General features: G+C 39.7%; 1 protein-coding gene across 1 annotated transcript in view; it reads left to right on the forward strand.

Moving 5' to 3' along the window:
* Positions 1–17461, forward strand: part of LOC143280118 (uncharacterized) — a 97149-nt gene extending 79688 nt beyond the window's left edge. Inside the window, exons 24-31 of the mRNA XM_076584672.1 lie at positions 1142–1309; positions 2036–2236; positions 3624–3724; positions 9371–9480; positions 13422–13444; positions 14514–14610; positions 16054–16253; positions 17407–17461. Of these exons, the coding sequence (XP_076440787.1) occupies positions 1142–1309; positions 2036–2236; positions 3624–3724; positions 9371–9480; positions 13422–13444; positions 14514–14610; positions 16054–16158 (805 nt within the window). The 3' untranslated portion in view covers positions 16159–16253; positions 17407–17461. The remainder of the gene's footprint in view (positions 1–1141; positions 1310–2035; positions 2237–3623; positions 3725–9370; positions 9481–13421; positions 13445–14513; positions 14611–16053; positions 16254–17406) is intronic.
* The last annotated feature ends 8723 nt before the right edge of the window (positions 17462–26184 follow it).

A 26184-nucleotide genomic window follows, 5' to 3' on the forward strand; every position in this document is an offset into this window, starting at 1 on the left:
GTGTGTTCAAAAAGTAGCTGACCTTTGTTCATAAAAACTACTCATATCTAGATACAACAAACGTACACTTATCTCCTTCAAAGTAGTCCCCTTGGGCTGCCACACACTTCTCCCAACGGTTCTGCCACTGTCGGAAGCAGCGCTGGAACACCTCTTTTGGGATGGCGTGCAGCTGGTCCGTCGCGTTCTGCATGATGTCTTCTCTGGACTGAAATCTGGTCCCTTTCAGGGGCATTTTCAGCTGTGGGAACAGCCAGAAGTCACACGGAGCCATGTCGGGAGAGTAGGGAGCCTGACGAAGCACAGGTGTGCATCACCAGGGTCCTCAGTTGGTCAGTGACGATCTCATTTCGGGATGTTGAGGGCCTACTGAAACGTGCTTCACTCTCCACTGATGTGCAGCCATCTTTGAAGCGGTTGTACCACTCCTTTATCTGTGTGGTGCCCATTGCTTCGTCCCCGAAGGCCTGTTGAATCTTGCGGATCGTTTCCACTTGGGAATCGCCAAGCTTGACACAAAATTTGATGCAGTAACATTGTTCCAAGTTTTTCAGTCATTTTGTCAAAAACGAAAATCTGACAGTGCTCACTTACACTTCCTCACTCATCAGCGGTCTGCTGTTGACTTACAGCTTCTGCAGGCGGGAAAAAATTCACATATGCGCATTAGGGTCGTCTTCATATGTGCACCAAACCACGCATCCCTAGCTTCATTTGTTTATGCACGAAAAATTAAGGTCGGATACTTTTTGAACACACCTCGTATGTGTGTGTGTGTGTGTGTGTGTGTGTATGTGTGTGTGTGTGCATTTGCACTTGTATCTCTGTGTGTGTGTGTGTGTGTGTGTGTGTGTACAGTGTCTTTGTGACAAGCATGCATCTTTCTCTTTGCTTTTATTTCCCTATGTATGTATGTATGTATGTACGTATATGTGTGTATGTATGTAGGCATGCCTGTTGGGAACTCATAGGATTCAATATGTTTTCAGTATTATGAAATTACTTTGTTGTGCTTGTCTTAGTTGGGTTTTTTTTTCATTTCCTGTTTTAATGTAAAAAAAAAAAAAAAAGGAGAAAAGAAGAGAGGTTATAAAATAAGAAATGTTCATTAAACTTGTTACATCCCCTCCCCCCCAAACAGAGAGAAGGCGATGGACCTGAACGTGGACTACTCGGGTTACATTGACCCCGAAGTCCGCAAGGCAACATCGCTTGTCATGGCCTCCTCCACACGGCGCCAACGCCAGACCCCGGCCAGAGCCTACAACACCACGCTGATGGACAGCCTGGAGAAACTGGATCAGATCAGGTGAGTGACCCTCGCCTTTGAACATCACGCAGGGTCTTCTGTGCAGAGTCATGGACGTCCAGGAAAAATCGGGAGGGGTGGTTGGGGGGTGCTTGGGGCAAAAAAAAAAGAAAAAAAAAAGAGAGTGCCATTGCCATTTCCAGGTCTTGTGAGAATATGTTTTACCCATCAGTTTCTGGAAAAGTTTTGTTTTGTTTTTTTAATACACAAAAATTGTCCAGTGTATTTCAAGAAAGAGCATTTAATGAACAAACAAACAATGAAAAAAAACCTACTAAAAGTGATGACAATGAACATTGATACTGATATATCCACCGACCTTTTTCACCAGTAGAGTAGCAGACAATGTTGTTGTTTTTTTTAATCAGTTTGGCTTTGGGTTTTTTTTAAAATGATCAGTCTGGTTTGGAAATGGTTTGGAAAAAGTATGGAATTTTGTTTGGTCCCATGTGTGAGAACCATGGTCTTCACACAGACAAAAAAAAAAGAAGAAAAAAAAAACAGAACTGTTTTCTGTTGTTGTTGTTTTTTTGTTTTGTTTTATTTTTTACTTTATGTGTGCAGGAAAAGTGAATCTGTATTATGAGTTTTGATGATTGAAAAATTAAAACAGAGAAAACAAAAATGTCCCATATTCTGGGGCACACACACACACACACACACACACACACACACACACACACACAAAGAAAAGAAAAAAAAACGTGTTTAATCTGTGAAACACAGTCCCAGGTCAGAGGTGATTCTGGGCCGCCGTCGCCTGGACGAGTTCACCCAGGGTGGGAGAGTTGGAGGGGGGCTGTCCCTGAACCGCGGCACCAGCCGGGGCGGAGGGATTGGAGTGCTGGACACAGGGTTCGAAACCATGATCGACACACCACGCCACACCTCTCTGGATCCCCCTCCAGGCCTGCAGTACCAGCCTGCGTAAGTTGTGATGTCATGATGATGTTAATAATAATGATAATGATGATACGATAATGATGATGATAATGATGAGAAGACTGCAGACTGATTCTCATACCTCCCATACACGGGGCTCATGGTGTTTTCTGTAAAAGTTAATTGATACATGCCCTCAAGTATGACATACCATGCACAAACAAGCATCTACGCACACAAACACGCAAACGAACGTACATGAGCTTGTGGCATTGACAGTAAAAGTTATAGATATATAAGTATACATGTATTTGCATACAACATAACATACACAATGAAGTGTGTGCAGACACAAAGATGCAAACGAAACACACACACACAAACACACACACATACACACACACATTGCCAGCAGATTAGTTCAAGAAGCACATCAGTCAATAAGAGATGGTAGGCAGAACAAAAGAGGTGTGTTTGGAGGGATTTTTAAAACTGAGCAGAGGAATCCATGTGATTTCCTCAGAAGGGTATTTGGTGTCATATACTGTACCATGTCAAACTGATGCAAACCAGGCCTAGCGGTTTGCTCTGCTTGGCCATATTTCACGCGGCTAACAGTGAAAAGACGAGCCGTCTTGCCCAGTCTGCTCTTAGCCAATCAAACGCCTCTAAAAGCTATAAGCGCTGAATCATTCCTTTGGCCAAGGCTCTCCGCGCCATCTTGTCAGGTTTACGCTCTGTCTTGTCTTACGCTTTTTTTGGTTGTTAAGCATACTCATTTGGCCTTATTTTGCTGCATGCGGCTTGTGTTTATTGCATTCTTACATTCTGTGTACTCGTTTCGACTCGGTCCCCTCGATTCGTTCAGAAGGGCAATTTGTTCTAAACCCGTGGGCGAAGATAGAAGGAACGCTGGCCTTAAGATTTTTTTTGTTTGGGTTTTTGTGCCTTTGAGGAATTGGGAATCAGCAGCAGAGCGTTAAGATCTAGGTGTATGGATTGAAAGTAAGTCACAAAGTGGATGTGATGTGGATATGTGAATGCAGCCGAGCATTAAGAGCTAGGCGTATGGATTGAAAGTAGGTCACAAAGTGGATGTGGATATGTGGATGCGGTATGGTTCATGACATTGAAACCCATGGCAGCCAGTTTGTGATCTGTCCCATGAGAGATGGGCAGCCAGTGTAGTTTCTCTAGAAGATTTCTATGAGTGTGTCTTTAGTAGTCATAAAGATAATAACAGTAGCAACATGAAGAGTAGCACTAGAAGTTGTAACGGTAATAATAATAATTATATAAGAACAATCATGGTAAAATAGCACTAGAAGTTGTAATAGTAATGATACTACTACTACTACTACTACTACTACAACTGCTACTACTAATATAAGAACAATGATGGTAAACAAGAGGATGGTTAACCACGTTCCAGGTCGTACGTCACACAAGGAGGTGGAGGGGGTCTGGGCCTCAGCTCAGTGGATGAAGCCTACTCTTTCTACGCAACACGCAACCCTCTGGAGGACGTTCCTGGTCTGTGCTTTTGGTTCTCTTTGTCATGTTGTTTACGTGCATCTTTTATCACTCTGGGGAAAAAAAGGGAATGAAATGAAGTGTTTCCTGAAAAATGGCAATGTTTAAGTTTACCACGGACACACACACACACACACACACACACTCACACACACACACACATACACACACACACACGCACACACACACACACACACACACACACACACACACACACACCTGAACACTGGGTTATAACACAGACTCAGTTTGTTCACACAAGTGAGCCAAAAATACTAGGAGGTACTTCTGTTCCTGGAATTACCTGTCAGAGTGATTTGCTTCCAGAACTGGCAGAGAGGGGAGGGTGGAGTAAAAAAAATCACAGTCCATTTACGGGACTGGAACCAGTGCACACACATTTCTTAGTTGGGGTATGCTACCACAAGGTCACAGCTTTTGGTTTGATGATGCAGTTGATCTAACATCAGTATCAGTATCAGTATCAGTAGCTCAAGGAGGCGTCACTGCGTTCGGACAAATCCATATACGCTAGACCACATCTGCCAAGCAGATGCCTGACCAGCAGCGTAACCCAACGCGCTTAGTCAGGCCTTAAGGAAAAAAAAGAAAGAAAAAAAAAAAAAAATATATATATATATATATATAAGCGTACATACATAAATAAATAAATAATAATTATGATGGGAAAAAAAAGGTAGTAGTAATGAAAATAATGATAAAATAATAATAATAAATAAATAATTAAATAAATAAGACAACAATGATGATAAATAAGCAAATAAATATAAAACATGAAGACACACATTCACACATACACCCACACATACATAACAGATATGCCCCAAAAAAGCAGTTTCATAGATATTAAAGCACAGTCAAATACATATAAACGTACATGAGCTCCAACACACACACACACACACACACACACACACACACACACACCACAAATTTCCCTGCACCTCCTCTACCCCCTCCTCCACACACTCGGAGTTTCTAGTCTATGTATCGCAGCTTCCACGGCACACACACACACACACACACACGCACACGCACACACACACACACTCACACACACAGATGAACACTTACTTGTACAAGCACACACACACACGCCCATATCTCCCACCCCCAACCCCACACACATATATACAAAGATATATATATATAATATATACGTTCCAATATCCTGATGCTCCCACAGTGTAGGCATGCATACACTCACATACCTCATCCTCTATCTCACCTCTTCCCTGCACCCCCACCTCCCCCTCACACACACACACACACACAACACACACACACACACACATGCACAGAACTCTCCTGACACTTGTGTACACTTACACTCTCACGCATGCACAAACGCACTCAAAAACACAGACCCACACATACACACAAACACACACATACACACACGCACAGAGGCTGCCACTGATTGGCCGCAAGAGGGATGGGAAAAGATCTCCGATGCCAAGAATTTGGCGTCTAGTGTGTTGCTCAGTCTACTGTATTTGGAAAAGCCCACAGAGACTCTGTTCCGTTTTGAAGAAATTTGCGCAATGTTGGTTTGGAAATGATGCCGATATTTGTTTGATTTGCAAAGCATCGTGCTCTACCTTTCATGTTAGACTTACGCTCTCTGCTTTTATTTCTTTGAGGCGATCGATGGTGTGATGGCCTTGTACCTGTTCTTTTTGATATTCTTTGACTTTTCTGAGGATTTCCGATTTTCCTAGATGTAGACCGCTCGTTGGTGTTGCGTTACCTTACTAGCTCGCTCATTTCCCTTAACTCCTGCATTTCCCGGGCAGTATGACCATGTGAGTTTTTTTATCTGAAAGTTGCGCATTGCCTTATGCCACTCTGGGCTTCCCATTCCGTTTTCAATTTTCTGTATGAGATTCATTGAGTCTGTTAGAATCATGGCATGTTGGTTTCCGGGTGTATGGATGGACGATAGCCACTGGAGGGCATGTGTCACAGCTTCAGCTTCCATCGTTAGGCTGGAGGTTGTGACTTTGTAGGCAGCATTCTCTTCCCTGTTTTTCCATTTTGTTTCGCAGTGAATCCCCAACCAGATTGGTCTTTGGTGACTGAGCCATGATGATGTCCTCTTCTTTACTGTTTTCTTCTATGAGTAGCTTCACTTCCACATCAGTTTTGCCCTCTGGCCATTCCCGACAATGTCTGCAATGGCTGTGTTGAATAGATGGTTGAGGTTTTCGGGGTTTTTCTCCCATTCTTTTGTTTCTTTCAGGTCTTGTAGTCAGCATACTAGCTGGATTGTGTCTTCTGCTTGCCCCATCCATGATCTTCCTCGCCCTAGACAGCTGCCTTTTGGTTCTTTGACTGCGTCATGCAGTGGGTTTTGAGGGTTTTCTAATGCTTTGAAGTAACATCAAGACGCTTCCTGTGGACTGCTTGTTCAAGAGCCAGCTTGGATGTAGCTGAGTAGGAGGACGTTGAGATGAAGGGCTGCTTTTTTTTTAACCAGTTGTGGCTGCTACTTCCATATTCACTCATATCAACAAGTGGGCTTTTATATGTTTCGGTGGTTTGTACACTGTTATTTAGGTAGCCACACTCTTATTTTTAGGGGTGTGCATGCTGGGTATGTTTGTGTTTCCTTAACCTTCCAAAGCTTGACATGGATTACAGGATTTTTAACATACATATTTGATGTTCTGCATGTGTATACACATGAAAGGGGTTCAGGCACCAGCAGGTCTGCACAGATATAGTTGCAACCCAAATTCAAACCCAGAACTCTCAGATAGATTGTCTAGTCCTCTAACCATTCAGCTGTCATGTGTGGGGTAGTGGGGAAAAAAGTAAATGCTTTCTGAGAGAAAAGAAAGATGAGACATACAGTAGGTAAGTGAAATAACATGCACAGATGAAATATGTTAAAACAAGAAAGGCAAGGCTTTCAAGACTCCCTTGTGATACACTTTAAAAAAAAATCCAAGCTTTTATGTATTGAGTATAATGCATTTACTGTTATATTTATATTTTTTGTATTCTCTAAACTTGGCACTTTGATCTGATATTCGACCCAACAAAGGATCTGTCATTATTATCATTTTTTGTTCAAACAGGAACTTCTTTTGCTTAGCATGGAAGTTTTATTTGTTGCAAACGTTTTGGTGTAGGTAGCAGAACAAGGGAAATTACACTCCTGGGGAACTTAGTTTGCTTTAAACTGATCTTTCTCATCTTAAACATTACATTTTGAAATTATACTCAATACATAAAAAGTTTGGATTTTTTTTAAAAGTGCATCACAAGTGAGTCTTGAAGGCCTTGCCTCTCTTGTTTCAAAATGTAATGTTTAAGATGAGAAAGATCAGTTTAAAGCAAATTAACTCCACTAGCATTACAGAGTAATTTCCCCTTTTTACTATTTGCACCAAAACGTTTGCAAAATAAATAAAAATTCCATGCTTAGCAAAAGAAGTTCCTGTTTGAACAAAAAATGATAATAATGACTGCTCTAGCTGTTGGGTCGAATATCAGATCAAAGTGTCAAGTTTAGAGAATACAAAAAATATAAATATAACAGTAAATGCAGTTTGCATATAATTAGGCTTCATTCTTTATTTTTTTGTGCCAATCCCAGAAGCGCAATATTGTTTTAAACAAGATGACTGGAAAGAACTGGATTTTTCCTATTTTTATGCCAAATTTGGTGTCAACTGACAAAGTAGTTGCAGAGAAAATGTCAATGTTAAAGTTTACCACGGACACACAGACACACAGACAGACACACACACACACACACACACACACACACAGACAACCGAACACCGGGTTAAAACATAAGTGAGTCAAAGAAGGAAGAAAAAGATGGCTACAAGGTGACAGTTTATGCTGTGCAATGGTAGTATGATGATGATAAACTGTCCCAGTCTTATCATGTACAATAGTGTGTGTGTGCACGTGCTTGTGTGCTTGCATGTATGGGTGTGTGTGTGTGTGTGTGTGTGTGTGTGTGCGCATGTGTACGCTTTTTAACCTATTCTTTCTTTTTTTTAACAGATTTTTTTTGTTTGGGAGTCAACTGTAATTGTAAGATAAAGAAAGTCTTTATGGTTGTTGTGTTTTCATGCATGTATCTGTTATGTGCATGTGAAAAATGTATTACAAATGTTATGTGCTCCGCTCACTGTGCGCCACTCACTAAATGAGACTGTGGTTTTGCAGTGTTTATTTAGTGACAGTCCTCTTGATTATCAGTACATGTACATAAATTTGGAATGAGGGTACATATTGAAAGGGGCACTTGCATTTGACACATGAACTGCATATTCCTCTTTCTGATATAATTATCAAGTGCAGCTTTATGTTTTCAATTTTTCAAATAGTTTCTTTTCTTCTGTCAGAAGTGCTTGAACATAGTTCATATTCCTTTTTGATCATGATGATTGTTGGGGTTTTGTTCAGATTTGGTTGGTTTGGTTTTGCTGCTTCTTTAATGTATAAGTGTTATGACCTTGTATCAGATTACTAACTTGTATTAACTGGAAAGATTGTAGTGATATGAGGAAGAGCAAGTGTTGGGAATGATACAGATGTGACTATGTTTGGTTGAAAACCATTTATTTTAAGTAAATTGGAAACTTTTGTGTTGATTACTTTTTGTTTGAGGTTCATGTGCGTGTGTGTGTGTGTGTTTGAATTTAGGGAATGCAGCTTAAAAACAAATGGACTGTTTAAAATTACAGTGATTTTAAAGAAGCCAAATGCCCCCCCACCCCCACCCCCCACTCCTCTCCCTCTCTTTTGGTTGTTGTATTTGTAAAGTACTGTACAATTCAAAAAAACTTCCAGCCGTGTCATTTAAAACCAGCGCACACACCCTCCTCCATGCACACATGCATGTTTTGTGGTTTTTATGCTGTTGTTCTGCCAAATGCATTATATACAGACTTCACAAAAAGTTATGGACCACCTCATAATAGCAAGTATGTTTCCATAATTATATGAATAAAAATTTTTAAAAAAAAATGATTTATTGTATGTAGGTTGCATGTGGTCTACCACTGGCCTCTCTCAGGATACATGAATGGCTGTTTCAGGCACATGTGCACCATGAACAGCTTGAAGAATGCTTTTAAAAAAAAAAAAGAAGATTTTTCAGACCAAAATTGACAGTTATTCAGTGGTTTATAAACAATAGATGTGGGTTTATTTCCCCACTGTACGAAATAAAATTGAAGTGCAACATAACTGGAAAAAAAAACCCACCTCTAGTGCTCATAACATTGACGACAGACACCTCCTTCAGCTGGAAATTCAGCATCATTTATTTCACCATGCCCCCCCAAAACGAAAGCTGCGCAAGTCGCCAGATGGTCCTTAACTGTTTTGTTTTTTTTGTGAACCCAGTATGTTCAGTATACCTGCACAGTGCCAGGTATGTTAAACTGTATTGTATTGTATTATTCATTTTTGTCACAAGTTTCTCTGTGTGAAATTCGGGGTGCTCCCTCTGGGAGAGCGCGTCACTACACTGAGAGCGCCACTTTTTTTTCTTTTTTTTTGTATTTTTTCCTGCATGCAGTTTTGTTTTTGTTTTTTTTCCTAGCTCCATGAAATGAGTGATCCATATCCATAATTATTGATTCTTTTTTTTTTCAGCTGGTGGAGATGGTGATGGTCGAGGTGGTGGTGGTGGTGGTGGTGGACGGAACATAGCCAATCAAGAGTTGTCCTTTGCCGGGGGTGGAGGAGGAGGTGGTAGAGGAGGAAAGGGAGGGAGAGTTCGCTTTGAGGAGGAGAGGTGAGAGAGTTTGTGTTGACACTGTGCTTCTTTTTCATTGTTACTTTGACTGTCTCAGTTTCTTTCTCTTTGTTTGTATCTGGTCTTTCTTGTCTTTCTCCCCTCTTTGTCTTTTTTTTTTTTTTTTTTCATTTTCATGCTTGCTGCTTCTCACGATTTCATCTTGGACAGCCTTGGATGTTATGATTATGTATGTGTGTGCGTGTGTATTGTTTGGAAAACAGAGACTGAATGTCTGTACATGTGTATATTTGTGAGAAACACACACACACACACACTAGCCATATCTCAAAACCTGAAAAAGATCTGTGTGACTGTGTGCAACAAAAACCCAAACAGACACCACACTTCTATCAGTGAGGTTGATCAGAGCTTGGTAAGGGTCAACTTTTAATGCCTTACACCATACTCGTTTCCAACTTGATGCTGTTTGGCCTCTCATGCCCTGCTCTCATGGTGACTTCACTTTCATTTCGACTCCCTCAGTTTCCATGCCTGGCATGAGTCCTGTCAAGGCCTTCAGTGTCAGCAGAGATTTATGGGGGAGAGGATGAGACCGGTCTCCACTCAGTGGAAGGGACACTCATTCAGTCCACCTCTGTGACCAAGTGATTACTGTCATTGGAAAGGGGCCGAATAGGTGATGTCCTGCTTGTGTTAAATCCAGAACAGGCATTACTGAACACCGCCAAAGTGACACAGCAGCAGTGCAGGGTCTCCTCTGGTGTGTGGCCTCCTGGCAGGCAAGCACTGACTGTTCCTTTTAGACTACCGCCACTGAGTTTGTGACAGATGAACACACAGGACTGGCTGTGTGTTGGGGGGGATTTGAAGTGAGCAGTGTAGGAGTAATGCCAATGAAATTGTGCAGACTTGGCAGCAAAATGATCAAAGTAAAGTAATAATATACAGTTTTATCTTCTCCCTGCCCCCACAGACATTCTGGATGAGAGATGGATTTTCTGAGTGATGAGGACAAGAAGAGAACAGAGCAGCTGAAAGCACAGGCCTATCATGATGAGCTGAACAGACAGGTGGGTAGAGTGTCTGTGTGAGGGGCTTGGTGAGGTGCTCTGAGAACATATTGCATTGCATTGCATTATATTGCATTTAAGACTCACTTGTGATACACTTTTAAAAAAATCCAAGTTTTTATGTATTGAGTATAATGCATTTACTGTTATATTTATATTTTTTGTATTCTCTAAACTTGGCACTTTGATCTGATATTCGACCCAACAAAGGATCTGTCATTGTTATCATTTTTTGTTCAAACAGGAACTTCTTTTGCTAAGCATGGAAGTTTTATTTGTTGCAAACGTTTTGGTGTAGGTAGCAGAACAAGGGAAATTACTCTGCTGGGGAACTTAGTTTGCTTTAAACTGATCTTTCTCATCTTAAAGATTACATTTTGAAATTATACTCAATACATAAAAAGTTTGGATTTTTTTTTAAAAGTGCATCACAAGTGAGTCTTGAAGGCCTTGCCTCTCTTGTTTCAAAATGTAATGTTTAAGATGAGAAAGATCAGTTTAAAGCAAATTAACTCCACTAGCATTACAGAGTAATTTCCCCTTTTTACTATTTGCACCAAAACGTTTGCAAAATAAATAAAAATTCCATGCTTAGCAAAAGAAGTTCCTGTTTGAACAAAAAATGATAATAATGACTGCTCTAGCTGTTGGGTCAGAATATCAGATCAAAGTGTCAAGTTTAGAGAATACAAAAAATATAAATATAACAGTAAATGCAGTTTGCATATAATTAGGCTTCATTCTTTATTTTTTTGTGCCAATCCCAGAAGCGCAATATTGTTTTAAACAAGATGACTGGAAAGAACTGGATTTTTCCTATTTTTATGCCAAATTTGGTCTCAACTGACAAAGTAGTTGCAGAGAAAATGTCAATGTTAAAGTTTACCACGGACACACAGACACACAGACACACACACACACACACACACACACAGACAACCGAACACCGGGTTAAAAGAAGGAAGAAAAAGATGGCTACAAGGTAACAGTTTATGCTGTGCAATGGTAGTATGATGATGATAAACTGTCCCAGTCTTATCATGTACAATAGTGTGTGTGTGCACGTGCTTGTGTGCTTGCATGTATGGGTGTGTGTGTGTGTGTGCGCGCGTGTGTATGCTTTTTAACCTATTCTTTCTTTTTTTTTAACAGATTTTTTTTGTTTGGGAGTCAACTGTAATTGTAAGATAAAGAAAGTCTTTATGGTTGTTGTGTTTTCATGCATGTATCTGTTATGTGCATGTGAAAAATGTATTACAGCTGTTATGTGCTCCGTTCACTGTGCGCCACTCACTAAATGAGACTGTGACTTTGCAGTGTTTATTTAGTGACAGTCCTCTTGATTATCAATACATAAATTTGGAATGAGGGTGCATATTGAAAGGGGCACTTGCATTTGACACATGAACTGCATATTCCTCTTTCTGATATAATTATCAAGTGCAGCTTTATGTTTTCAATTTTTTCAAATAGTTTCTTCTCTTCTGTCAGAAGTGCTTGAATATAGTTCATATTCCTTTTTGATCATGATGATTGTTGGGGTTTTGTTCAAATTTGGTTTGTTTGGTTTTGCTGCTTCTTTAATGTATAAGTGTTATGACCTTGTATCAGATTACTAACTTGTATTAACTGGAAAGATTGTAGTGATATGAGGAAGAGCAAGTGTTGGGAATGATACAGATGTGACTATGTTTGGTTAAAAACCATTTATTTTAAGTAAATTGGAAACTTTTGTGTTGATTACTTTTTGTTTGAGGTTCATGTGTGTGTGTGTGTGTGTGTGTGTTTGAATTTAGGGAATGCAGCTTAAAAACAAATGGACTGTTTAAAATTACAGTGATTTTAAAGAAGCCAAATGTCCCCCCCACCCCACCCCCTACGCCCCCCACTCCTCTCCCTCTCTTTTGGTTGTTGTATTCGTAAAGTACTGTACAAATAAAAAAAAACTTCCAGGCCGTGTCATTTAAAACCAGCGCACACACCCTCCTCCATGCACGCATGCATGCTTTGTGGTTTTTATGCTGTTGTTCTGCAAGATGCATTATATACAGACTTCACAAAAAGTTATGGACCACCTCATAACAGCAAGTATGTTTCCATAATTATATGAATAATAATAATATTAATAAAAGAGATTTATTGTATGTAGGTTGCATGTGGTCTATCACTGGCCTCTCTCAGGATACATGAATGGCTGTTGCAGGCACATGTGCACCATGAACAGCTTGAAGAATGCTTTTTTTTTAAAAAGATTTTTCAGACCAAAATTGACAGTGGTTTATAAACAATAAATGTGGGTTTTTTCCCCACTGTACGAAATAAAATTGAAGTGCAACATAACTGAAAAAAAAAACCATCTCTGGTGCTCATAACATTGACAACAGACACCTCTGTCAGCTGGAAATTCAGCATCATTTATTTCACCATGCCCCCCCCCCCCCCCCAAAATGAAAGCTGTGCAAGTCGCCAGATGGTCCTTAACTTTTTTTTTTTTTTGTGAACCCAGTATGTTCAGTATACCTGCACAGTGCCAGGTATGTTAAACTGTATTGTATTACTCATTTTTGTCACAAGTTTCTCTTGTGAAATTCGGGGTGCTCCCCCTGGGAGAGCGCGTCACTACACTGAGAGCGCCACCCTTTTTTTTTTGATATTTTTTCCTGCATGCATTTTTTTTGGTTTTGTTTTCCTAGCTCCATGAAATGAGTGATCCATATCCATAATTGTTTCTTTTTTTCTTTTTTTTTCAGCTGGTGGAGATGGTGATGGTCGAGGTGGTGGTGGTGGTGGTCGACGGAACATGGCCAATCAAGAGTTGTCCTTTGCCGGGGGTGGAGGAGGAGGAGGAGGAGGTGGTAGAGGAGGAAGGGGAGGGAGAGTTCGCTTTGAGGAGGAGAGGTGAGAGAGTTTGTGTTGACACTGTGCTTCTTTTTCATTGTTACTTTGACTGTCTCAGTTTCTTTCTCTTTGTTTGTATCTGGTCTTTCTTGTCTTTCTCCCCTCTTAGTCTTTTTTTTTTTTTCATTTTCATGCTTGCTGCTTCTCACGATTTCATCTTGGACAGCCTTGGATGTTATGATTGTGTACGTGCGTGCGTGCGTGCGTGTGTGTGTGTGTATTCTTTGGGAAACAGACTGAATGTCTGTGCATGTGTATATTTGTGAGAAACACACACACACACACACACCCTAACACGCTCACACTCACACACATACACACACACACACACAAACACACACACACACACACACACACACACACGCACACACTAACCATACCTCAGAACCTGAAAAAGATCTGTGTGACTGTATTTATGTGTCCATGTATGTGCAACAAAAACCCAAACAAACACCACACCTCTATATCAGTGAGGTTGATCAGAGCTAGGTAAGGGTCAACTTTTAATGCCTTACACCATACTCGTTTTCAGCTTGATGCTGTTTGGCCTCTCATGCTCTGCTCTCATGGTGACTTCACTTTCATTTCGACTCTCTCAATTTCCATGCCTGGCATGAGTCCTGTCAAGGCCTTCAGTGTCAGCAGATTCATGGGGGACAGGATGAGACGGGTCTCCACTCAGTGGAAAGGACACTCATTCAGTTCACCTCTGTGACCAAGTGATTATTGTCATTGGAAAGGGGCCGAATAGGTGATGTCCTGCTTGTGTTAAATCCAGAACAGGCATTACTGAACACAGCTGAAGTGACACAGCAGCAGTGCAGGGTCTCCTCTGGTGTGTGGCCTCCTGGCAGGCAAGCGCTGACTGTTCCTTTTAGACTACTGCCACTGAGATTGTGACAGATGAACACACAGGACTGGCTGTGTTTTGGGGGAACGGGGGGTGGGGGGGGGGGGGATTTGAAGTGAGCAGTGTAGGAGTAATGCCAATGAAATTGTGCAGACGTGGCAGTAAAATGATCAAAGTAAAGTAATAATATACAGTTTTATCTTCTCCCTGCCCCCACAGACATTCTGGACGAGAGATGGATTTTCCAAGCGATGAGGACAAGAAGAGAACAGAGCAGCTGAAAGCACAGGCCTATCATGATGAGCTGAACAGACAGGTGGGTGGAGTGTCTGTGTGAGGGGCTTGGTGAGGTGCTCTGAGAACATATTGCATTGCATTGCATTATATTGCATTTAAGACTCACTTGTGATACACTTTTAAAAAAATCCAAGTTTTTATGTATTGAGTATAATGCATTTACTGTTATATTTATATTTTTTGTATTCTCTAAACTTGGCACTTTGATCTGATATTCGACCCAACAAAGGATCTGTCATTGTTATCATTTTTTGTTCAAACAGGAACTTCTTTTGCTAAGCATGGAAGTTTTATTTATTGCAAACGTTTTGGTGAAGATAGCAGAACAAGGGAAATTACTCTGCTGGGGAACTTAGTTTGCTTTAAACTGATCTTTCTCATCTTAAACATTACATTTTGAAATTATACTCAATATATAAAAAGCTTGGATTTTTTTTTAAAAGTGCATCACAAGTGAGTCTTGAAGGCCTTGCCTCTCTTGTTTCAAAATGTAATGTTTAAGATGAGAAAGATCAGTTTAAAGCAAATTAACTCCACTAGCATTACAGAGTAATTTCCCCTTTTTACTATCTGAACCAAAACGTTTGCAAAATAAATAAAAATTCCATGCTTAGTCAAAAGAAGTTCCTGTTTGAACAAAAAATGATAATAATGACTGTTGGGTCAGAATATCGGATCAAAGTGCCAAGTTTAGAGAATACAAAAAATATAAATATAACAGTAAATGCAGTTTGCATATAATTAGGCTTCATTCTTTATTTTTTTGTGCCAATCCCAGAAGCGCAATATTGTTTTAAACAAGATGACTGGAAAGAACTGGATTTTTCCTATTTTTATGCCAAATTTGGTGTCAACTGACAAAGTAGTTGCAGAGAAAATGTCAATGTTAAAGTTTACCACGGACACACAGACACACAGACACACACACACACACAGACAACCGAACACCGGGTTAAAACATAGACTCACTTTGTTTACACAAGTGAGTCAAAAAGGAGGAGAAAATACCCACATGTGATTGCTTTCTGCTCTGTGTGTGTGTGTGTGTGTGTGTGTGTCCCCTCTTTCTCTCTCTCTCTCTCTCTTCACTGTGGTTGATAGCATCTCTTTGGAGATCCAAGTAAACGTGAGCGAACACAGCACTTCCTGTATCGGTGCTTGTGTGCCTGAGCTGACAATGCTTTGGTATATAACAGCAGAGCTAAAGCTAACCACTAGTGCTCAGATCAAAGCACTTTGCAATCACATGTCAGTCTGACACAAAGCCCGCATAAATACACACACACATGCATACTTTCTCATGCACACATACACGCACGCGCACACACATACACACACACACGCACACACATACGTGGAAGAGGTGGATCCATACAATGCATATAAGGAATGAAAGAAATGATGTGCTTTAATCATGTAGAGACTGCTTGGAAAAGGAATCAAAACGACCAACTGCTTTCAGCTGACCTGCGCTCCATGCATCGTGACAACGAGAACGTGGTGGACTCCCCTCGAAGGCCCCCCACCAATGCTTACGCCAGTCCCCGTGGCCCCGCCACCAGCATAAGGGATGACCTGATTGGGCCTCCTCCTGTACAAACCACGGCCGAAGGGGAGCAGTCGTACGCCCGTGGTGGCCACGGTATTTTTGGCATGCCCAAGGTGATGGTGCAAGTGTGTCGTGTTGTGTTGTGTTGTGCTGTGTTCTGTTGTTTTGTGTTGTATTGATTAAGTTGTGTTGTGTTGCGTTCTGTTTTTATTGTTTTATATCGTATTATGTTGTAATAGTTATCTTGTGTTGCAGTGTGTTGTGTCGTATTCTGTTGTTTTTATTGTTTTGTTTTGTATTGTGGTGTTTTGTATTGTATTTTGTTGTTTTATGTTGTATTGTGTTGTATTGGTTGTATCAACAACCATCTATCTGAAGATCTAGTCATTAGCCCCATTCACATGTAATATGCGGCTTCTCTTCAAAGATTGTGTGTATGTGAGAGAGAGAGAGAGAGAGAGAGAGAGAGAGAGAGAGAGAGTGTGTGTGTGCTGTGTGCATGTGTGTTTGTGTGTGTGTGTGTGTGCGCGCGTGCACAAGTTTTTATATTGATATGCACTTGTATGTATCCTAATTTCTACTATATCTGTGTTTGTGTATGATTTTTGATTTATGTTCGTACCTTATTATGTACTATCCCCCCCCCCCCCCCCCCAATATTCCTTGTGACCCTGGTACACTTGGTAATAAAACATATTCTATTCTATTCTATTCTATTGCATTCTATTGCATTGCATTGTATTCTATTACTTTGCATTGTATTGTAATTTTTTGTCACTACAGATTTTTCTGTGTGAAGTTTTGGCTGCTGTTCCCAAGGAGGGTGCGTTTCCACAGTGCAGCTCCACCCATGTTTTTTTAAATCTTTTTTCTGTTTGCAAGTGCATTTTGTATTTTGTTTTACTTTTAAAGATTCTGCGGAATTCTTGCCGGGGACAGCCTTACCGTTGCTTAGGGTTCTGTTACATGCGCAAAGTGCGTGCTGCTCACGGGGCCTTGGTTTATCATCTCATCCAGCACCCAGGCCACCCCCACTCAGTTTGTAGTGGAGGGGGTGCGGTAGTAAAAATCCTGGTCTGTGTACAGGACTTGAGCCTGTGGTCACTTGCTTCCTAGTTGGGAGCATTGCCACTAGGCCACTGATCCACATTTTGATATGATGGGAACTAATAAACCAGTCAGCTGACTAAAAATACCAAGATTTAATCACTTCAGCCTAGCTTTTAAAAGTTATTTTTTATAGTAATTTATGTTATTTTGTTGCAGACGGATTCTGAGAAAATTGCCTCAGAGAAGGTACAAATCTGACCTCATGAGACAGGTATGAAAATGATTTTGAATTTTTTCCCCATAACAATACAAAATTTGTATGTTTAATATCTCCTGAGCTTTTTTTTTTGTTTTGTTTATTTATTTTTTAAAAGTGACAAGTGTTGTCAAATGTTTGTCTTTCTTCCTCCACCATAATGATTGCTTTCACCAACTCCCTCTCTTTTCTTAAGTTGTTTATCACTCACTGTCTGTGATCAAAGTGGCAGTGTGGTACATGTATTCAGTACTATGATTACATATGGCTTATTCCACAAAAGGCCTTTACCCCTTATCTTCAGTCCTATCATCGCAATTTTTGACTCACTTGTGCAAACAAAGTGAGTCTATGTTTTAACCCGGTGTTCAGTTGTCTGTGTGTCGATGGTAAACTTTAACATTGACATTTTCTCTACAACTACTTTGTCAGTTGACACCAAATTTGGCATAAAAATATGAACAAGAAAGGCAAGATCTTCAAGATTCCCTTGTGATACACTTTTAAAAAAAATCCAAGTTTTTATGTATTGAGTGTAATGCATTTACTGTTATATTTATATTTTTTGTATTCTCTAAACTTGGCACTTTGATCTGATATTCGACCCAACAAAGGATCTGTCATTGTTATCATTTTTTGTTCAAACAGGAACTTCTTTTGCTAAGCATGGAAGTTTTATTTATTGCAAACGTTTTGGTGAAGATAGCAGAATAAGGGAAATTACTCTGCTGGGGAACTTAGTTTGCTTTAAACTGATCTTTCTCATCTTAAACATTACATTTTGAAATTATACTCAATACATAAAAAGCTTGGATTTTTTTTTAAAAGTGCATCACAAGTGAGTCTTGAAGGCCTTGCCTCTCTTGTTTCAAAATGTAATGTTTAAGATGAGAAAGATCAGTTTAAAGCAAATTAACTCCACTAGCATTACAGAGTAATTTCCCCTTTTTACTATCTGAACCAAAACGTTTGCAAAATAAATAAAAATTCCATGCTTAGCAAAAGAAGTTCCTGTTTGAACAAAAAATGATAATAATGACTGCTCTAGCTGTTGGGTCGAATATCGGATCAAAGTGCCAAGTTTAGAGAATACAAAAAATATAAATATAACAGTAAATGCAGTTTGCATATAATTAGGCTTCATTCTTTATTTTTTTGTGCCAATCCCAGAAGCGAAATATTGTTTTAAACAAGATGACTGGAAAGAACTGGATTTTTCCTATTTTTATGCCAAATTTGGTGTCAACTGACAAAGTAGTTGCAGAGAAAATGTCAATGTTAAAGTTTACCACAGACACACACACACACACACACAGACAACCGAACACCGGGTTAAAACATAGACTCACTTTGTTTACACAAGTGAGCCAAAAATCCAGTTCTTTAAACTGATCTTTCTCATCTTAAACATTACATTTTGAAACAAGAGAGGCAAGGCCTTCAAGACTCACTTGTGATGCACTTTTAAAAAAAAATCCAAGCTTTTTATGTATTGAGTATAATTTCAAAATGTAATGTTTAAGATGAGAAAGATCAGTTTAAAGCAAACTAAGTTCCCCAGCAGAGTAATTTCCCTTGTTCTGCTATCTTCACCAAAACGTTTGCAATAAATAAAACTTCCATGCTTAGCAAAAGAAGTTCCTGTTTGAACAAAAAATGATAACAATGACAGATCCTTTGTTGGGTCGAATATCAGATCAAAGTGCCAAGTTTAGAGAATACAAAAAATATAAATATAACAGTAAATGCATTATACTCAATACATAAAAACTTGGATTTTTTTAAAAGTGTATCACAAGGGAGTCTTGAAGGCCTTGCCTTTCTTGTTTTTGTCCCCCCCCCCCCCCCCCCCCCCAAAAAAAAAAAAATCTTCTGTCAGCACTATTTCTCTTATTTTGAACGCTTTATACAGTAAAGGATGCAAGTTTCCGACAGCATTAGCAGAGGTATGTCAGTTAACGTTGTAAACACACATGGCCTTTTGGTATTCAGTGATGATGTTATGTGTGTGTGCGAAGATTGAGGAGAAGAGGTATGAGGAGTTGGAGGAGCAGCAGAGACAGATGCAGCAGGAGTACAAGGAGGAGAGGAAAAGGGTCCGGGAGAAGGAAGAAGAGGTGCAGGAAAAATTAATTTTGTTTTAATTGTTGTTGTGTTTGTTTTTGATCAAGAGCTACGAGAGAAGCCTTTTTCATGCTTTCTGATGCCTCTGTCTCTCTCTCTTAAAAAAAAAAAAAAAAAAGGAAAGTGAGTATTAAAAAATTGACATACTGTATTCGAAAGACAAAGCATGCCCACCTGATTCAGCCATGCGTTTTTCTTGACCAGTCTGGAGGGAAGGGGTCTTGGTCACATACCCCAGTGATCTCCTCCCACCCCCCTCTCCTTACGCCCCCACAACGTGAACTTTATGAGTCAGTTCTGACAAGTAGGACTGTCACCATTTGTGACCATTTTCTGAGCTTGCCATGCTATTTATCAAATAGATGCATAATATACGGAGATGATGATAAAAAAAAAAGAGCTGAATTCTTGCTTTGTATGGATTAGTGTTGAGTTTGTTGATCCTCATAGGCAAGGAGAAGTGATGACAAAACAGTGTTTGTTTATCCTCGTTGGCCAGGAGAGAGAAAAAATTACGAGCTAGTGTTCTGTTCCTATGTCCTCATAGATCAGGAGAAAAAACTGACTAGCTGGTGTACTGTTAGCTTATCCTCATAGAATGAGGAGAAAGAATGACTAGCTGGTGTACTGTTAGCTTATCCTCATAGAATGAGGAGAAAGAATGACTAGCTGGTGTACTGTTAGCTTATCCTCATAGAATGAGGAGAAAGAATGACTAGCTGGTGTACTGTTAGCTTATCCTCATAGAATGAGGAGAAAGAATGACTAGCTGGTGTACTGTTAGCTTATCCTCATAGAATGAGGAGAAAGAATGACTAGCTGGTGTACTGTTAGCTTATCCTCATAGATCAGGAGAAAGAGCAAATTGCTGGTGGTCTCTTTATCCTAATAGACCAGGAAAAAGAAAGGCGAGTTAGTGATTGTTTATTCTCATAGGCCAAGGGGAAGAAGAATGACAACTTGATGTTTCTAAATATATTTCTGTTTAATAATTACGATGTAATAATTAATTGCAATGTTTTTAAAAGCGAATATGTGAAATGCTTTTATTTGAGAACATATGTTTATTACTCTTGTTAAATCAAGTAATCCACGAGTGTGGTGGGGGGTGTGGGTGGGGTGGGGGGTGTGGGTGTGTGCTGATTATCTGGTTGCGGTTTTCCGCAATTTATCTTTATTCTTATCTTATCTGTCTATTATAATCAATGTGCAGTATAGTAGGCTATGTTTATAATTATATTCAAATAATGTTTCTTAATTCTTTCTGTTTTTACATTAAGAATACTAGTTATTACCTGCAGTGTGTGGATGTATGTATGAAACGGTGTATGTGATATTTTTTACATTTGTATCTTCGTAATATTCGTAAAAGCTGTTGTTGACTTTTACAGTTATGGTCCCCATGTTGTTTACTTGTCTATGTTGTGATAATGCACCTGACCAAATTTCTCCAGTTGGAGATAATAAAGTTATTCTTATCTTATCTTATCTTGTTTATCCTCATAGGCCAGAGGAAAGAATGACCAGCTGGTGTTTTGTTCCTATGTCCCCGTGGATCAGGAGAAAGTAATAATGAGGTGATGTTCTGTTTCGTTTGTTCCCACAGGCCAGGAGAAAGAATGAGGAGCTGGTGCAGTTTGCGGAAGAGAGGAAGAGGGAGGCGGAGCTCAGGAGACGGGAAGCGGAAGACCGCCGCCTTGAGGAGCAGAGACAGGAGAGAGAGGCTGAGGAAGCCACGCGTGTTTCGGTACGTAGTGTTGTTTGTAGGATTTTTTTTTCTTCCTTGTCTTTCTGTCTGTCTCTGTCTCTCTTTTTTCTTTTTCTTTTCTTTTTCTTTTTCTCTGTCTTGCTGACATCTCTTTCCTTAAAGCTTCTTCTCTTAAAACAAAGCAAGGGGCTCAAATGAATGTGAAGTTCCGTATGTCTATATGGAATTATTCCCCTTCGTTTGGTAGTTCTGTACCACTTTTGTGAATTAGTGCTTTTGGATTGGTTTATTTATTCATTTATTTTATTTATTTGTTTACTTACTTTTTGAAAAGGGTTTGCTTTATGACAGTTTCCTTTTAAGATTTATTGCAGTGGGTGCTGCTGTCATTGATGTTTTGTGCTCTTTCTTCAAGGCATTCTTATGATTGTGATGTTTGGAAATCTGTAGTTTCTTGTTTTCACAACAGAACAGTGTCTTTTTTTTCCCCTTGTCTCTCTCTATCTGTCTTTCACTTTGTTCATGTCTGAGAATGTTTTCTTTTTCTCTCTTTTCTGATTTTGTGCTCATTTCAGCATCCTGTCCTTTTGACTATGCTGACGGGGCGCAATAGCCGAGTGGTTAAAGCATTGGACTGTCAGTCTGAGGGTCCCGGGTTTGAATCACGGTGACGGTGCCTGGTGGGTAAAGGGTGGAGATTTTTACGATCTCCCAGGTCAACATATGTGCAGACCTGCTAGTGCCTGAACCCCCTTCGTGTGTATATGCAAGCAGAAGATCAAATACGCACGTTAAAGATCCTGTAATCCATGTCGGCGTTCGGTAGGTTATGGAAACAGGAATATACCCAGCATGCACACCCCCGAAAACGGAGTATGGCTGCCTACATGGCGGGGTAAAAACGGTCATACACGTAAAAGCCCACTCGTGTGCATACGAGTGAACGCAGAAGAAGAAGACGACGACTATGCTGAGATGCTGTTGAAATCAAGTTTTTATTCTTGAGTTAACACACCTGCTGACCTTTGAAACACAGAAAGTGGTGTTGAACAAAGGAATCATTTTACAGTTCTTTGTGACAGAATCTGTATAAGGTGATCAAATCATTGTGAGAAAATTGAGCATCATTTTAATCAAAGAGTTTGGAAGGTTTGAAACAGTCTAGTGTGGCCTGAAGAAACAACAGAAAACTAACAAAAAATCCCTTCTATTTTGAAATGATTCAATCCTTCAGAATATTACTTTTACCAGTTGATAATTTGCAAGAAGCATAATCTAAAACCATCCTTTCTGAGAACAAAAGCATATTCCTTAGCTAAAGAGAGCGAAACTCCAGCAACACATCGTTGATCTGAACTCATTGAATTAATTATATCATTTCATGTCTACATTTTAGCCTGTTCATTGGTCACACCAGTACAAAATGAATAATTTTAAATTGTGAACTTCTTTTTCTAATCATCCCCCCCTTTTTTGTGTGTGTCTGCATTGCCATGCAGATCATATCGCCATCACCTCATTTCTGGCTAGTTACGAATAAATAGTCATATTCACACACATACATGCACAAACACACACATGCATGCAGACAAGCACACACACACACACACACACACACACACACACACACACACATGCACACACACACATGCACACACACACACGCAAACAAAAGAAAAAACCAAACAGCACCAAAAGATGCTTTGCATACAAATGTTGATTCTGATCCAGTGGCTACAAATTTTCAGGAGGTCGCTTCGGAAACAGATGGGGTATATTTTGCAGATGTAGTTTTGAAAAGATTTCTTCATAGTATTCTTTGTCTGTGTAGAGTTCTTCCCTTTTGTTTTGGTCTTCAGGCAGCCACAATAGAATAAGACGGCCTTTTCCATGTAGTTTAGAGATGATTTGTGATTGCTTACTGTAGAATAAGATGTAAAATGACTTTGAACATGTAGTTTGAGATGACTTTGAGTGTGTGCATGCCTTATATCTGTGTAGTGTGTAAGCCATTATGTGTGTGTGTGTCATGTGCCTATAAGTGCCCAGGCTACTGGCTGGTGTGTATGTGCCTTAGGCCTCTGTGTGTGTGTGTGTGTTGGGAGGGTGGGGGGTTATCGAATCATTGTTTCACCTTTTGAAGTGCAGATGGAGATCAAATTTGGTTTTTGCTTTGTTGAATTTTACTGTCTGTATTTTAAACAGCACATTAGATACAGTTCACATTGTGAATGTTGAATTCAAGCACTTTAAGCATCCTCCAATGCTTATCATATACAGAACTATGAATCAAAATCTTGCTTGATGTCTACATCAACACCTCCTCATATCAAATTCAGTGTATTTTGATATGTTTAAAAAAATGAAAAGTTTTTTTAATGTTGACATGAAAATACGGCAGTATTCACATCCTGGAAATATTACAAAGGACCTATTCTTGGAACGTTTCTGAGACTATTTTCACTTTGGTTTCAGAGACCACTTTTACTTTTTGCTTCTTTCCATTACTTGGCATATGAAAGTGCAACCGTCATGGCATTGAATAAGTATCAATAATTGTATTATATTTACAGTCTGAATGAAGAATTGTAGCCTTTTTCCTTACTCGACCCAGCTTTGAAGAGTCACAAAGTAATGCAATGCAATCCAGTGCAATGCAGTACAATACAACACAATACAATACAATACAATACAATACAATACAATACACTGCAGAGTCTGACAGAACAGAAATCAAATGCTCCAACCTCTCAGTTCTGCTGTCAGTTAATTGCCTGACAGATTTCGAAATCACAGCCAACACACAGAGTATTGTTTGTGCTGGGAGCTTCATAATGAAAAGCTCTGAGTAGATGATCATTGGCGCTAGTTCAGGTTACCGGTAAGTTTGCTTTCATGATAGACTGTTAGATTGGGTGGACATTTAGGTTGTGTGGCTTCAGTAATTCATACATGTAGATTACATGGGTGTTGGATGAATTGTTGTTTTGATCCAACATAGACAAACAGTTGAGTGTCAGTTGAGATGCTTCTTCATTTAGTGTTTCTCCATCCATTTTTTGGCAGGCAGAATTAATATAGATATAATCTAGAGGTGTTTTCTGTTTCATTCTTTATTACATTGATTATCATAAGTAAAAGTTTGAGAAGTATTTTTGTCTTGTTGTGAGGCCACATTGTACTTAAGAGTTTTTGATGCACTATAGCTTTACATTGATAGATGAACCAATGTTTTGAACATATCTGTATCACTGGTGCAAAAATCCTAATCGCAGAAGATGTGGAATTTTTTATGTGTGATAAATCTTACAAAATACATTGAGATATTGTCCATGTAATAAAAGAAAAAAAAAATGTGGAGGAAAAAAAAAAAGAGATGACAGGAGGACTTTGTCCTTTTCTCAAGAGCTGTAGAGAGAAGTGGGGAGGGGGTGATGCGGGGGTGGGGGTGGTGTAGAGAAGGACAGGGAAAAGACTTGGTATCCAAACAATGTACACTTTGTCTTAAACTTCCTTATCGGTGAAAGGGGGCAGGGGGAGGGATTCTGCAATGGAATCTGTGGATACATATGTCGTAAACTTCCTTATGGGGGTGCAAGGGAGGATGGGACGGTGGGGGCGGGGAGGCGGGGGCGTGGGGGGGCTGTCATGAAGTAAATGCTTTTCAGGTCTTTGGTGACATTTTCTTTGAAGGCTTCAAATCCCACAGTAACGGTAACCATACATTTTGAGCTATTCATTGTCATCAGATAGCCTTGGTCTTAACACACTGTACGTGGTCAACTGGAATATAAGTTTCTCCATGTTCAGAGGTGTGGTTTGCAGTCTATAAAAAGGGTGCAGAAGCAGTTTCCTTGCATACAGGCGTGATTGTGTGTGTGTCTTTTATTGATGCAGGTTTTTGTCCTTTAATCGTGTTTGTGATCCCCGGTAATTAAGGGGATTTCTAGTGTAGGCGTGTTGCAGCATTTTTGCATTGCAGGGAGATCCTTTCAACAGATAACTTGTTGTGTTCCTTGTAGGAATATAATGTTTCACTTTTATTGTGAGGTTTATAGTCTGCAGCTTGGATTCTTGTTTGATGATGTCACTCATAGCTTTGTTGTTCAGTTATATTTGCTTGTTTTGGTTTTTTTCTCTCTCTGACTGTCTCAGTCTGTTTGTTTCACCTGCCCAGACAGATGGATGGGTAAATGCACACATGTGTGCAGATGCATGAGCATATGTACACACACACATGCACACACATGCACTCTTGCACACGTGCACCCACATGCACACACACACACAACACACACACACACACACACACACACACACACACACACACACCCTCTTATATCCATCCACTCACATTCGATACACAAACTCTCTCAGTCTGTCTGTCTGTTCCACCCCCTTCCCTCTTTCTCCCCCCCCCACCCCCCTCAACCCCCAACCCTCTCTCTCTCTCTTGAAAGTGTATAACAGTTAACTTAATAAATTAATACAAATTAAAACGTGCTTAAACTTAAGTACCTCCTTAACCGAATAATTATCAGTTGCACTGCTGTGTTTGTGTTTGTCTGTACTATTGTGTGTACATGTACTGATATGTACTGAATGTGTTGTTTACTTAATTTTGGTGTTTGTTTTTCCTGCACATTATTTTTACATGTCCTCATCCCAATGACATGGGCATATGGCCTAGTGCATTAAATCATCTGAGTTCTGAGAGTTCTCTTAGAAAAGAAAAAAAAAAAAACATTAAAAGGATAGTTGTCTTGTGATCTTTGACTTGTAATGTTAAAGAAGTATCTGTGTTTTTGTGTTGCTGAATATATGCTACTATGTTGGTTTTTCTTTGATGTGCTTTTAACTGTGTACTGGCCTGACAGTATTAACCCTTGAACTGCTGAGCCTTGGC

Source organism: Babylonia areolata, chromosome 3 (assembly GCF_041734735.1).
Source record: "Babylonia areolata isolate BAREFJ2019XMU chromosome 3, ASM4173473v1, whole genome shotgun sequence".
NCBI classification, from domain to species: domain Eukaryota; kingdom Metazoa; phylum Mollusca; class Gastropoda; order Neogastropoda; family Buccinidae; genus Babylonia; species Babylonia areolata.